This window comes from Felis catus, chromosome A3 (assembly GCF_018350175.1).
Source record: "Felis catus isolate Fca126 chromosome A3, F.catus_Fca126_mat1.0, whole genome shotgun sequence".
Classification (NCBI taxonomy): domain Eukaryota; kingdom Metazoa; phylum Chordata; class Mammalia; order Carnivora; family Felidae; genus Felis; species Felis catus.
The window spans coordinates 23,333,155-23,347,987 of NC_058370.1; the positions used below are offsets into that span (position 1 = coordinate 23,333,155).

Here is a 14,833-nt window from a genome sequence, read left to right on the forward strand (position 1 = left end):
AGATTCCTGGCTGGCCCTGTGCTCACTCCCCACCTCTAGAGGCCCATCCCCTCCCTCTTAATATGTTGCCTGTGGAAAAAGAGGCAACAGGCTTGACCAGACCAGAGAGAGGAAGCTGGAGGAGCCTGACTAAGGGGTCACTGCATCCCTGTGTTGTTATACAGGAAACATATTCCTTTTTAAACATCACAGACGAAGGAGCCAGGCTTGGACATCACCTGGTCTAGTCAATGGGCAGGTGACAGGTTAAGGGCGCTGGGACCCACAACAGGGCATGACTCACACAGGGGAGAGGGCAGGACTGGGCCTGGCTGTTCTACCAAGAGTCCCGTCAAGCCCCCAACCCTGCCCCAGGAAAACAGACCTTTCCCTGTACTCACCCCAAAACAGTCGCCCTTGTGCAACAACGTTGGGTGGGGGTCCAGGAAGGCACTGCTGCCATCCTCATCCTCAGTCACTGCGACTGTGCCCATGTAGATGAAATAAAAGCTGTTGCCCCTCTGCCCCTTCTTGACCATCACACGTCTGCGACCAAACCTGAGAAAAGCCCAAAGCCGGTAGATCTAGTAGCAGCAGGGAGCCTGGTCCCCTGGGAGGAGCTCTGGCCTGCTTGTGCTCTTTGCTTTGGAGCATGAAGGCACAGACTGGACTAGAAGGGACCTCATAGCAGCCCAGGCCCAGCCCCATCAACCTTGACCTCTTCACTAATGCTCACCTAGTCGCCCGCCTCCATCAGACCGTAGCTTCCTGAGAGCAGAGCCTTTGTCAGACTGCTTAGACATACAGTAAATGCTCAGTGAACAGCAGTTGAATGAATAAATGAGCAAGTACTGAAAGTAATGAGTGAGTAGCTAAATGCTGAAGAGCAATGGCTTTCAAGTCAGACCTGGATCCAAGTCCTGATTCTGCCACTAGCTGTGTGACACTGGGCACTCATATTCTCTCTCTGAGCCTCAGTTTCTCGTCTGTAAAATACAGCTGAACATACCTAGAAAAGGATAGACAGATGGGTCTTGTTATAACCCCTAAGAGCTCACTACACAATTGGAAACCATTAGGGTAGAGGTGCCCAGGTCCAGAGCAAACTGGGAGTTTTCTCCTAAGCTTAGAGGAGGAAATTTTCTGTATTTCAAATGTAAGTTCAAATTTCACTTCTTTCAAGATTCATTCATTTCCTTCATTCATTCAATAAATTAAATAAATACCAGCTGTGTCTATCAGGCACAGTGAAAAAGGACAGATTTTGTTCTGAAAATTATGGTCACGTACAGGGACTAAAGTTTAAAAATGCTTTAAGAGAGGTAAGCACAGACTAATTCAGAAGCATGGAGAAAGGGCATTTAACCCAGCTTAGGAAAGCCATGGCAGGCTCCAGGACAGTGTCTAGAGTCTTCCAGGTAGACAGAGAGATGAGAGTGTTCCAGGCAGAAGGACGACCATGTCCAAAGGCACAGAGGTGGCTGGAAGCAAGGCGTGTTCAGTGGAATAACAGTAAGCTCCATTAGAAAGGACAGTGGAAAACAGGGAGGTCAGGGGAATAGTGGGAGAGAAATTGGGCTGAGTCCAACCATAAGAGAGTACAAAAATTAGGCTAACTTTGGATTTTACCCAGAAGGTAATGGGGAACATTAAAGAGGAGGTGGCCCAGACAACAAAGACTAGATGGGAGAAGGCAGGCACATTCGGCTAGGAAATGACTTTGGGGATGAGAGAGCATGGCAGTGTTCTGCCAAGAACAGACTCCTGGAGCCAGAGCAGAAAAACCCTCAGAAACTGTCTAGCTCAACCTACATTATGTGGATGAGGGAAGTGGGGCCCAAGGAACCCCAGACTTGCTGAAGGCACACAGTGAGTCACACTTGAGTTAGCGCTAGAACCCAAGTCTCCAGAAGCAGACATCTATTGCTTTTGCAGCCAAGCATCAGGTCACCTTTTCCCCCAACTGTACCCTGATTTTATTTTGGGGGAAACTTCTTCTTGACTCTCAGACAATCAGAGTGTCTGACCCATGGATGATTCAAATGAAGCCAATCTGGTTCAGAAAGAACAAATCAGGGCATCTGGGTGGCTCAATTGGTTAAGTGTCCAACTCTTGATCTTGGCTCAGGTCATGATCTCATGGTTCACGAGTTCAAGCCCTACATCAGGCTCTGCGATAGTGCAGAACCTGTTTGAGATTCTCTCTCTCCTTCTCTCTGCCCCTCCCCCACTCATCCTTTTTCTGTCTCTCTCTCTCATTCCTTCCCTCCCTCCCTCAAAATAAATAAATAAACTTTAAAAAAAGAAAGAATGAATTAACAAACCCCAAGGCTGTGACTTGAAAGACCAGGAAGAAATATTCTCTTTCCCAAAGGACTGAGACTGGAAAGAGGAAAATTTGGAGCCATAGTAATAGTAGCCATCTTGCTGCTGTAAAGGAGAGTCTAGCTGAGAAAGTGGTTTATGAGAATGCCGTGTGAGGTGGAGAGAGATAGACAGACACTGGGTCCTGGTGACACTAGGCCCCTGGATTCAGCTGAGTCGGAAGCTAGAGAGCTATCCCAGCACTTTTCAGATACATGAGTCACCGATGCATTCCCTAGGGCTGGGTTTTCTGTGACTTGCAACTGAAAGAATTCTGTCTGATCTGCTAATTTCCAGTCCTGAAAATAATCATTGGGGTGCATGTGCCCCTTCGAATCAGCATTTTTGTATCCTTTGAATAAATTCCCAGTAGTGCAATTGCTGGGTCATAAGGTAGTTCTATTTTTGATTTTTTGAGGAACCTCCACACTGTTTTCCAGAGTGGCTGCACGAGTTTGCATTCCCACCAACAATGCAGTGGGGTTCCCCCTCCACATCCTTGCCAACATCTGTTGTTTCCTGAGTTGTTAATTTTAGCCATTCTGACAGGTGTGAGGTGGTATCTCATTGGTTTTGATTCATATTTCCCTGATGATGAGTGATGTTGAGCATCATTTCATGTATCAGTTGGCCATCTGGATGTCTTCTCTGGAAAAGTGTCTATTCATGTCTTCTCCCCATTTCTTTACTGGATTATTTGTTTTCTGGGTGTTGAGTTTGGTAAGTTCTTATAGATTTCGGATACTAACCCTTTATCTAACATGCCATTTGCAAATATCTTCTCCCATTCTGTTGGTTGCCTTTTAGTTTTGTTGATTGTTTCCTCTGCTGTGCAGCAGCTTTTTATCTTGATGAGGTCCCAATGTTCATTTTTTATTTCCCTTGCCTCCAGAGACATATCAAGTAAGAAGCTGCTGTGGCCGAGGTCAAAGAGGTTGCTGCCTGTTTTCTCCTGTAGGATTTTGATGGTTTCCTGTCTTATATCTATGTCTTTCATCCATTTTGAATTTATTTTTGTGTATGGTATAAGAAAGTGGTCCAGTTTCATTCTTCTTCATGTTCCAGTTCTCCCAGCACCATTTGCTAAAGAGACTGTGTTTTTTCCATTCGATACTCCTTCCTGCTTTGTTGAAGATTAGTTGGCCATATATATTTGTGGGTCCATTTCTGGGTTCTCTATTCTGTTCCATTGATCTATGTGTCTGTTTTTGTGCCAATACCATACTGTCTTGATGATTACAGTTTTGTAATATAGGCTAAAGTCCGGGACTGTGATGCCCAAGTTTTGTTTTTCTTTTTCAACATCACTTTGGCTATTCGGGATCTTTTGTGGTTCCATACAAATTTTAGGATTGTTTGTTCTAGCTCTGTGAAGAATGCTGGTGTTATTTTGAAATGGATTGCACTGAATGTGTCGATTGCTTTGGGTAGTATTGACATTTTAACGATATTTCTTCCTCCAATCTATGAGCATGGAATATTTTTCCATTTCTTTGTGTCTTCTTCAATTTATTTCCTAAGCTTTCTATAGTTTTCAGTGTATAGGTCTTTTACCTCATTGGTTAGGTTTACTCCTAGGTATTTTATAGTTTTTGGTGCAATTGTAAATGGGATTGATTCCTTGATATCTCTCTCTGTTGCTTCAATTATTGGTATATAGAAATGCAGCCAATTTCTGTGCATTGATTTTACCTCCTATGAATTCATGTATCAGCTCTAGCAGTTTTTTGATGGAGTCTTTTGGGTTTCCATGTGGGGTGTCACATCATCTGCAAAGAGTGAAAGTTTGACATCTTCTTTGCCAATTGATTTCACTCATATGTGGAATTTGAGAAACTTAACAGATGAACATAGGGGAAGGGAAGGAAAAATAAGATAAAAACAGAGAGGGAGGCAAACCGTAAGAGACAAATACAGAGAACAAAATGAGGGTTGATTGGGGGGGGTGGTTAAATGGTTGACGGGCATTAACGAGGGCACTTTTCAGGATGAGCACTGGGTGTCATATGTAAGAGATGAATCACTGGGTTCTACTCCTGAAGCTAAGACTACACTGTATGTTAACTAACTTGAGAATTAAAAAAAAAAAAATAAGAAAAGAAAATAAAATATCAAGTAGCCAAAGACGGCCTTAACATTGCACTGATCATTGCACTGATGAGGATACTGAGGCTCAGAAAGGTTAAGCAGCTCGCCTGAGGTCGCACCTCAGAGTGGCAGCTGCAGCATTAAATTACAGAGCTTCTACCTCCACCTCCATGATTCCTTTTCTTTGCATGACATGTGCTGCCTGCTATGGAATCTTACTTTAAGACAGTGGTGACTTGCTCTTCTTCACTGAGCTAGAACAAAGCAGATGGTTCCTTCTGCCTGAACGTTCTTGTCTTACACCTCTACTTGTCAAATATACCTACTCAAATGACACCTCTTCTCTGAATCTGCTTTGGCCAAGCCAGCTGGAGCGTTCCCTCCTCTCCTGGGCTTATTACCTGTGAAACAAATCCTGCGTGGGTCATAGTCACATGTGATTATGTGACCTGTGACCTTCACGAAGGAAGATACCAGGGCAAAGACCTCAAGTGTCTTCACATCCTAGATTTTTAAGACAGGCCTTACCTCAAATATTCTGCTGTGCTTCCCCTCTTAAGCCATTGAAATGCCTGAGAAAGACAATGTTTCCACACACACACCTCTTAGACTTTTCTAGTACCAGATATTTACATGGTGCTTTTTTGTGCCATGCATCCTTTGACAATCTGGTGAAGCCTTCACAGAATAATGTTTTAAATATATAAAATAAAATACAGCAGAATTACAATTAAAAATTACCTTTTAAAATCCAAATTGTGGAATGGTATAGCAACCATTCCACATATTCAGTGCCATATTAAGGCACTGAATAACCAGATCTAGCAGCAGATCTAATTACTACCGTAATTTCAAAGAGGTGAGGAATATAAATTATTTTTTGAGAAACCTGCAGTAACATGAACGTGTAATATTGGTGATTTCTTTTGGAGAAAAAGTCATGGGAATAGGTAATACTGTAGTGGTTCATTACATACATCCATGACTGAAGGAAATGATACATTTTAGTTAGGGATTAATGAAAACAGATACAAGTTTTTTTCTTATCCAAGTTCACACACTCTTACCCTAGGTTCCTATCTGGACATAAGACAATCACCTGTGATCCATTGTGGCTTTTAGGGCTTGGATTTGAGTCTCAGCTCTACTCCCTAATACGTGGGTGACAGAGCATGAGTCATTCTTACTACCTGAACCTGTTTCCTCATCTGAAAAAGGAGGGAATTGGACCAGATCCTTTCTGAGGTTCCTATCAAAGCCTTGCCAGATTCAGTGTCTCCTTAATTCTGGTAGACTCTCAGTAAATGAAGGAGATCAACTGTGCCACAAGAGTACCAAGGAGCACTAAGGTGAACTGACAGACAGCACTGAACTGACAGACACGGCTGAAATGCCATGGAGACGCTAAGAGACCTGCCATGGCCTTGTCAGGAAGGCTCTTCCTGCCCAGCTCGGCACAGGTGCCAAGGGGTGTGCCCCTCACTAACCGTTCAAAGCGCATGACTCTGGCCAGGAGCAGCTGCAGGGGCTCTGAGTAGTTGCGGTAGCTGTTCAGAACCTGCAGGAGGTTACAGAGGGCCAGGATCTCAGGCTCTGTCCTCCAGGAAGGCAGCTTCTGCATGATCTGAATGGCCCTTGGAGGAAGGTGACCCTGGGAAGAGAGGGCCAGAGTGACACACAAGACCTAGCAGAATGCCCCAGGGGCCAGTGGGCAACTCCCCACACCTGCTTTTTATGCTTTCCCACCCCCGATACAATAGTGGCTGACACGTAATGAGTGCTTACTGTGTGCCCAGCATCAGGGTATGCATCTTACATGCACCATCTAACTGCACCTTTGCCCAGCCCAAGAAATGAGGCACAATTACTATTCGCATTTGACAGATAAAGACACTCGGGCAGGATCATAAGCTAGATCTGCTACATGCCCATGCCCGTATCTGCAACTCCAACTATACTGCCTGTGCCGTTCAGTGACCACTCCAAGTCAATATGGGGCTCCTGGGCTCCAGAGGCCTCTAGCATATGCATACTGCAGTCAGGGGAGACCTCCCTCGCCTCAGCCTATATCCTAGCATGCTATAGGAGACTAAGGAATAAAGAGAACCCACAGAAACTAACCCTGGTGAACCAGGACTCATGGACCAGAGGGCGGACAGATCTACCCATTCACCCACCACTCCCACCTGCTGGGAAAGTGGTACTTGAGTTGTTAACACCCCTTCTGGTTGTCCATTGCCCTTAGCATAAAATCTTAACTCCATACCCTAGCCGAGGGGCCCCACATGGTCTGACTCCCTACCTTCCCTACTCCTCACAAACTCACCTCCTGCCTCTCTCCTGTGTTCTCCAGTCTCTAGCTTTCTACCCATCTCCTGCAGGTGCCAAGCTCACTTCTGTCCTGTGGTCCTTGCTTGGGTTGTTTCCTCTGTCTGGAATGTCCTTCTCCCGGATTTTCACATGGCTGCTTCCTCCTTTTTATTCAGTTCTCAGCTCCTATGTTACCACATCCTCAGGGAGTCCCTAATGGATCATTTGACCTAGAATAGTAGGCCCCCTTCCCAGCAGTCTGTAGTCTCTGAATCATTTCTTTCAAAGCAATTAATACTTTGTGAAATGACCTTATTCCTTTTTGTTAATGTGTTTATTATGTGTCATTTCCCCTTCCTACACACACACACACACACACACACACACACACACACACACACACACACCCTGCCTCACTCACTCTAGAACTGCACTATCCAATATGGTGGCCATTAGCCACATGTGTGGCTATTTAAATTTAAACTAAATTAGATTAAAAAAATAAGTTCCTCAGGGGACACCTGAATGGCTCAGTTTATTAACCGTCCAACTCTTGGTTTCAGCTCAGGTCATGGTCTTGTGGTTTACTGGGTTCAAGCCCCATATCGAGCTCTGCACTAGCAGCACAGAGCCTGCTTGGGATTCTCTATCTCCGTCTCTCTCTGCCCCGCCTCCACTCACATTGTCTGTCTCTCTAAAAATAAACTTAAAAAAAAAATAAACTTAAAAAAAAAGTTCCTCAGTCACACTAGCCACAAGGGCTATATGTGTCTGCTAGCTACTATACAGGACAACACAGACAACTGAATGCTTCCATTATCTCAGAAAGTTCCATGGATATAGGTGTTCTAGAATGCAAGCCCCAATATAAACACGATAGTGGCTTCATCTATCTTATTTACCCCACTCTAGAATAATGCCTCACAGGTAGTAGGCACTCAACAAAATAAAAATAAAAATTTATGGAAAGAATGAATGTAAGAAGACTTACATAAACGTAGTTGTCACAGAAGCCAAAAGAAAGTGGGACATGATGAGTTCTGGACCATAGATCTGAAGCCTTGCATGTTCACACACAAGGGCAGTGTTTCTCAGTGATTAATAATGCACAGGCTCTGGTGCCAGGTACCTGGGTTTGAACCTTGGCCTGCTCCTTCCTAGCTGTGTGTCCTGGGACAAGTCACTTCTCTCTGAGCCTTCCCTATCTGAGAACAGCAGAACCTAACTGTATAAATAGCAGAGCTAATACATGTAAAGGGCTTACAATAGGCCCAGCTCCCAGTGAGGACTATGGAAGTGTTGGCCATTTTTAAGGTCTGAATCCAATCTTCTTCCTTCCTAACCCTCTTTTGCTATCAATAACCCACTGAGATTTCTCTACAGGGTTCATTTATGACAAAACACAGATCCCTCTGCTTTCTATGAACAGAACTGATTCTTTGGGCCCACGAGGGGCCCTAATTCTTTTAGGAAATCTCTCTTGCCACACCCAGTCTTCAGAGACTCCCTTCTCTGGATTCCTATAAAACTGATTCTGTTATTTAACTTGCCAGGTAAGTTACCTCACCTTAATTTCTACTTAGCTCCTTGAGGATCGGGGCGGGTTACACCGCCTAGTATCCCCACAACCAAACACAGATCTAAACTTAGACCTCAAGGGGCGCCTGGGTGGCGCAGTCGGTTGGGTGTCCGACTTCAGCCAGGTCACGATCTCGAGGTCCAGGAGTTCAAGCCCCGCGTCGGGCTCTGGGCTGATGGCTCAGAGCCTGGAGCCTGTTTCCGATTCTGTGTCTCCCTCTGTCTCTGCCCCTCCCCCGTTCATGCTCTGTCTCTCTCTGTCCCAAAAATAAACGTTGAAAAAAAAAAATTAAAAAAAAAAAAAAAACTTAGACCTCAAAAAAAAAAAAAAAGAAAAGAAGAGAGAAGAGAAGAGAAGAGAAGAGAAGAGAAGAGAAGAGAAGAGAAGAGAAGAGAAGAGAAGAAAAAAAGTCTGGGGAAAAGGGAGTATAATTCAAACAGGGCTGGGGAGACTTGTGTCCTACCTGCTTCTAGGGGTTCACAGCCTCCCTTGCTTCAGGCCAGCTACACCTCATTGTGTTCCTCTAGCATACAGGAAGGATTAAGGAAAAAAAAGAGGGACTGCCCATAATCCCACCACCCAGATTTAGCCATTAACATCTGGCATACTCATTTCTGGCCTTTTTCTTATGTATAAATAAAAATTTTGAAAATAACACTAGTTTTCCATTAAAAATCAGAACAATATACATGCTTACAATCTCCTTTTACCGTACCACCTCCAATCCAAATCTGCTCTCCACCACCAGGGTTTGCCCTTTTTATGTATTAATATATACTTATGCATATACATACAGCCACAGTATAGAGGGTTACAGTATAGAGGGTTGCTTTATTTTTTATTTACATAAATGTCAGACTTCAGATATGGTTTCTGCAACTTGCTTTTTCCCCCAATTTTTTTCACTATGTTTTTGAAATGTACCCATTGTTTCCAATGTCTCACAACCGCTATAATAAACAAGTCTATGATTTTAAGGCTCTATGAGTTATGTAACCATCACCGCAATTGATTTCAGAACCAGTTCATCACTCCATAAAGAAAACAAGTGCCCATTAGCAGTCAGTCACTCAAAGGGCAGGTTTATGTAATCAGAGCCAGAGTTAGATAACTCCTAGAGGAAGCTGAGAGGCCCTGCCTATACAATGGATGTTTTCCTTTGTGCCCTCTTCTCTCTCTCTACTACCCTGCACAGAACTGCCTCCATCTTTGGAATTTTGTGGCTCTCAGAGTTTCTCCTGCCTCAAGAGTAAAGCTTGGATAACCATCAATGTCCAGTGTCAGACACTGGCCAGTCTGGAAAGTTGGAAAAAAACAAACAAACCCAGAATTTGGTTGACTTAACATCATGGGGCATGAGAAAGTAGATCATGCCCAGGAGAAACAGGCAACAGAAGCCGTACCCTGGCTCCAAGGAGGGAGAGGGGGAGAGAGTGGCCCAGGTGGTCCTGATACCAGTTACAAAACTGTTGTCCTCCCATCCCTGAGAGAAAAACCAACATGGCTACCCCAGGCCAGGGTCAAGTCAGGTCTCACTGGTAAGAACTTCAAATCCTTCCTATAAATAGGTAGACCCCTTTAAAATTTAAATTAAATTAAAATTTTTAATTTAATATCCAAGATTTGGTGGGAAGAAACTGGGAAGATAACAATTCTTGAAATTCAGAGAACAAGTCACATGTCCAAAGCCTCACCCAGATATGAGTCATTCACTCCCCAGAATGGCCATCTGATACCCATGTGGGAGACAGTTGTACCCAGTGTCTCTCAGACAACTTGAAAGAGTCAGAATTCACACATAGGCCTGGGCTTTTCCCACCACCCTGATTATTTCTCCTCTGCCTGGAGCTCTCACAGCCTCTGCTTTGCCTTTGGCTGTGTGTCCACAGGTCCAAGTACAGGAGCTCTTCCCTGCTGGTTCTGCTCAGCTTCTAAGGCAACAACAGGTTCAGGGGAGGGGCGGGATTCACAGCCTTGGAAAGTCAGGACTGGGATCTTGGGATCACTGAGATCAGCTAGTTTATACATGAGGAAAATAAGAGGCTAGCTCAGGATGACACACTGGCTTGGTGGCAGAACCTGGACTAAACCCAGCTGTCCTGATACTCAGCCCAATGCTACTTCCAGGCCATCATGCAGAAAGAAAATTCCCAGCCAGCAAGGTCAGAGTTATACATACCTCCTCTGCAACAAAGTCCATGGTATCAAATGTGATTCGGCCTTGCTTCCTTTTCTGGGGGGAAAAAAAAGGAATGAAGAAGGAGAATCAGCAAGAGTGCTCCTAAAATCTTGCACTTAAACCCTCCTGCGTCCCCATCCCCATGGTGGTCAGGAAGCCACAGGAACCCTTTTACCAGCTGGCCCTCTCATGTCTACCTCAAAGGCCCAAATTCAGACCCAGACTTAGGCCCAGAATTGACAATGTGTCATTGTAAATATGGGCTGGGGGAGGATAAAGAGAGGAAGGATGGAAAGAGAAAAGAAAGAGGGGGAAAGAAGCAAATGGGAAAGTGGAGAGGGACAAAAAGGGATAAAACGGAGGCACCGATGAAGCCAATCTTCACCAAGTGCCTATAAGGAGCCAAGCATGTGCTTCTTCCTTATTTATTCCATTTCATCATCAGGACAAAGCAGGTATTACTGAGCTCCATCTTGAACTCGAGGTGAGTGAAGGAACCTTCCCAAGGATCACACACTGAGTATACAGTCTTCTTCTAGAATATGGCCAGGAGGAGGAGGTGTAAGAGATCTTAGGCATGAACCAACCCAACTCTATCTCCTAATGGATGCAGGGGAGCTGTGGAAAGGTAGAGGAAGAGGCAGAGAGAAGGGGAAGGATATGTTAGGAGCAGCTGGGGAGAAGGAAAGGGACAAACAAGGCCCTGACCACCATCTGAGCCAAACCAGGACCCCCACCCATCTGTCTAGGTAGGCATACCTCAGGTCCTCCCCACCCAACTGCCCCATATATAGCTTGTGTACCTGTATGGTGCTTCTCAAGAAGGCCAGTGAAGGAAAGCAGTGGTACTCAGAAAGATATGAATTCACATGCTCTGATGAAAACTGGTCTCTCTACCCAACCCTACACTCCGGCCCCCCAGCTCTCTGCCCATTGCACATATGACTCCCATAGGCTGCCGTTGAGAGGCTTCTGCTCTGCTCAAGGCCACCCTGCCTAGGCAATGTTGTTTGGCCTCACACTCCCCCAGTGACAAGACTGATTTGGGTCTTCAACTTCCAAATGCCCAGGCACCAGCTCAAGTCTTCTGGTAAACCAGACTCCTGTTACCAGTGCATGATGACACCCTGAGTCAGAATGTCCTTCCTGACAGCAAACCTGTCTCTCAGGTTCCAATTCTGCCACTCCATCCCCTCCCAACTTATGGCCCAACCACAGGGCAGAATCTGGCTGCAGACTCCGTTGGTTTGGCCAGAATAATGTCTTTAAAATACATGAATTTGAGGGGCACCTGGGTGGCTAAGTTGGTTGAGCTTCCAACTGCAGCTCAGGTCATGATCTCACAGTTTGTGGGTTGTCCCTCCCCTCCCCGCCCTCAAAAATAAATATTAAAAATATATATATATATGAATTTGAGTATATTTAGATAGGGCATTCTCTTCCTTTCTGCAGACCCAGAGGCCCCAACTCCCTGCTACATCTTAAACTCAGCCCCACATACCTGCTGGCCCCTTCAAGACCAATCTAAGACTGCATTTCTTTCACTCATCAGCACTGCCCATACCCCTCTCCTTCAGAAACCATTTGGGGCAAATTCTTGGACTGAATCACTGGGTGGAGTTAGGAAGCAGGGCTGAATCTAGTCACTCTAGGCACAAAAGGAAAATGGGCAGAGTTCATCCAGGGATTGGGAAAAACTTTGGAGTCCTGGATGGTATGAAGACACCTTTGGGAATCCAGAACAGGTTAACAGAAGGTGATCAACTTTTCTGAGCTAAAAAGGGCACATGAGATATCACTGGCATAAAGGCATAAACTGCAACCTTCTAGAAAATCTAGACAGCATGGTCTCCAGAGTGAGCAGGGCCATGCATGTGTTCCCTTGTTTAAATGGGGGGGACAGGAAAGAAGATAGAGAAGATGAACAGTGGTAGGCATTCAGAAAACCCGGACTCTAATGAGACTTCTGGATTTCTCTGGCTCCTTTGATTCCCACTGATATGGAGATAGCTTCTTCCCCACTCCGGATGTTTCTTTCTACATGGAGATAGTTGCACTGGTAGAACACTACCAGCCCCTTTCTTGCACATTGAAAAGGAGCGACTTAAACTCCTTGGTGAATTTTGGAAAGAAAAACTGGGTGTGATCATTCCTTCCCTGTCCCTCTGAGCCCACATTCTGCTCTGTCCTCCTCTGTTGTGAATGTGGGGCAGGAAGTCCTGGTCCCACAGTGGAGGCCTGCCTTGGTCCAGCACTGTCTCTGGGCACATAAGGTTGTCTAATTTGGGGATGTAGTTCTAGGTCATCTTCTCACTTGATGATATAAGTCACTTCCCAATAGAAGTCCCATTGTTAACAAAAGTGACAGTTGGGTCTCCTATCTGTTTTTCCCTTTGTCTTCTGTTGGTTCAGAATATGGACTAGGAAGTGGGGTGCTATTTATTGGACCCCCCCCCCTTAAGCCCTCATAATCCTGCCAAGGCCAGCTGCTTACATCCCAGAAGGAAAAGATAGGGTGCTTTCTGTGAGGAGTCTCAATGATCTGATATTCCCGAAATCCCCCAAGGCCTTGGCGGAACATTTTACACACTCGGATCATCACAATGATATCCTTGGTGAGCCGGTACAGCCCCTGTGGAAACAAAACAAACAAGATCGTAGAAACCATTTGTTTTTAACAGCCACCAGCACGCTGGACATTGCTAACAAGGTGAGATGGAAGAGTGGTGTGCCAGAGCCATGGTTATGTTTTCGGAAAGTTTTCAAGCCTGTTCAAATCATGTTGGTAGCCCAAAAATGGCCACAGCGGGGAGTATTTATGCCGCAGAAACAGATAACTACTACAAATGGGGGCACCTCCCTTCCCAAGAGCTGGTCATGTAAAATATTCACCAACCCAGCTCTAGTTATATACCAAGTCCTTCACTTTGGCCCAGAAAACAGCACAAATAACAGTAGGGTACAGTGATGCAAAGAGCTTGTATTTTGGAATTAGATGGATCTGAAGAAAGAACAGTCAAGCAGATGCAACACTGCTGGCTTTGAAGACAGAGGAAGGGGGCCATGAGCCAAGGGATGTAAGTAGTCTCTAGAAGTTAGGAGGTCCAGGAAATGCATTCTTCCCTAGACTCTCAAGAAAGGAATGCATCCCTGTTGATACATGGATTTTAGCCCAGGGAGACCCATGCCAGACTTCCAGCCAATGTAAGATAATATAATCTGTATTAAGCCACTAAACTGTGCAATATGTTTTTTTTTTTTAAGTTTATTTATTTATTTTGAAAAAGACAAAGACAGCCCAAGTGGAGGAGGGGCAGAGAGAGAGGGAAAGAGAGAGAATCCCAAGCAGGCTTCGTGCTGCTGGTATAGAGCCCAACTCAGGGTTCAAACTCATGAAACCGCGAGATCATGATGTGACCCAAAACCAAGAGTTGGACGCTTAACTGACGGAGCCGCCCAGGCACCCCTAAATTGTGTGACATTTTAGTTAACAGAAGCGATAGGAAACTAATATAATCACTCATCCAAGCTGGGCCATCGATTCCACGCATTCCTTGAACCTGGGAATTTGGAATTGGAACTGAGAACAAATCAGACTCTTTATCCCAGTATGAATTTGGGAGTAAGGGCAGTCACCCTCTGCCTGCCAAGTAAAAATACAGGGCATAGGGAAACAAGTTCAACACCACAGAGACAAATCCAGAATGTGAGGCAATCTACAAGTCAACTAACCCAGTTTCTTAAGAGACATACAAATAAATGTAAAGCATGAACCTTGATTGGACCCTGATTCATAATAACAAGCTATAAAAGCCATTATTTAGGGACAAATAAGGAAATTGAATATGACTAGAGATTAGATGATATTAGGGAATTAGTGTTAATTTTCTTAGTATTATAGTGACATTGTAATTATGTCTTTATTTTTAAGAAGTGTCATAAAAAATGCAACTTCCTCTCAAATGATTCAGCAAACACACACCTATGCACAAACACAAACACAAATATGTACAGTCAATGTGGCAAAATGCTGACTGTTAGATCTAAGGGGTGATTATTACATATACTGCAACTTCTGTGCTTGAAAATTTCTATAATTAAACAAATTCAAAAGCTAAAAACTTTTATTAACTTCTGTTAATAAGGACATAATAAATAAAATGAAAAGACAAACTGAAGACTGGAATATATTGGCCATGCACATAATCAACAAAGGATTACTATCCAAAATTACAAAGAATAGCTATTACAAAAAATTACTATACCAAACTGTTTTTTAATTTTAAAGAATTCTATATCAAAGGAAAAATACATATAACCCAAAAGAAAAATGA

At 44.3% G+C, this 14,833-nt stretch overlaps 1 protein-coding gene across 16 annotated transcripts in view; it reads right to left on the bottom strand.

The window, feature by feature from the left end:
* Nucleotides 1-14,833, bottom strand: part of CNBD2 (cyclic nucleotide binding domain containing 2) — a 65,829-nt gene that overhangs the window by 33,941 nt on the left and 17,055 nt on the right. For 5 of the 16 annotated variants that reach the window (XM_045053680.1, XM_019826577.3, XM_006929807.4 and 2 more), the window contains 4 exons: nucleotides 12,994-13,131; nucleotides 10,500-10,553; nucleotides 5,919-6,082; nucleotides 381-537 (listed from right to left, as the gene is read on the bottom strand). In XM_045053680.1, coding sequence (XP_044909615.1) covers nucleotides 381-537; nucleotides 5,919-6,082; nucleotides 10,500-10,553; nucleotides 12,994-13,131 — 513 coding nt within the window. Of the gene's footprint in view, nucleotides 1-380; nucleotides 538-5,918; nucleotides 6,083-6,757; nucleotides 7,296-10,499; nucleotides 10,554-11,302; nucleotides 11,835-12,993; nucleotides 13,132-14,833 lie in introns of those variants that run through there. The other 11 variants (XM_045053682.1, XM_019826581.3, XM_045053685.1 and 8 more) reach the window with 8 other exon arrangements.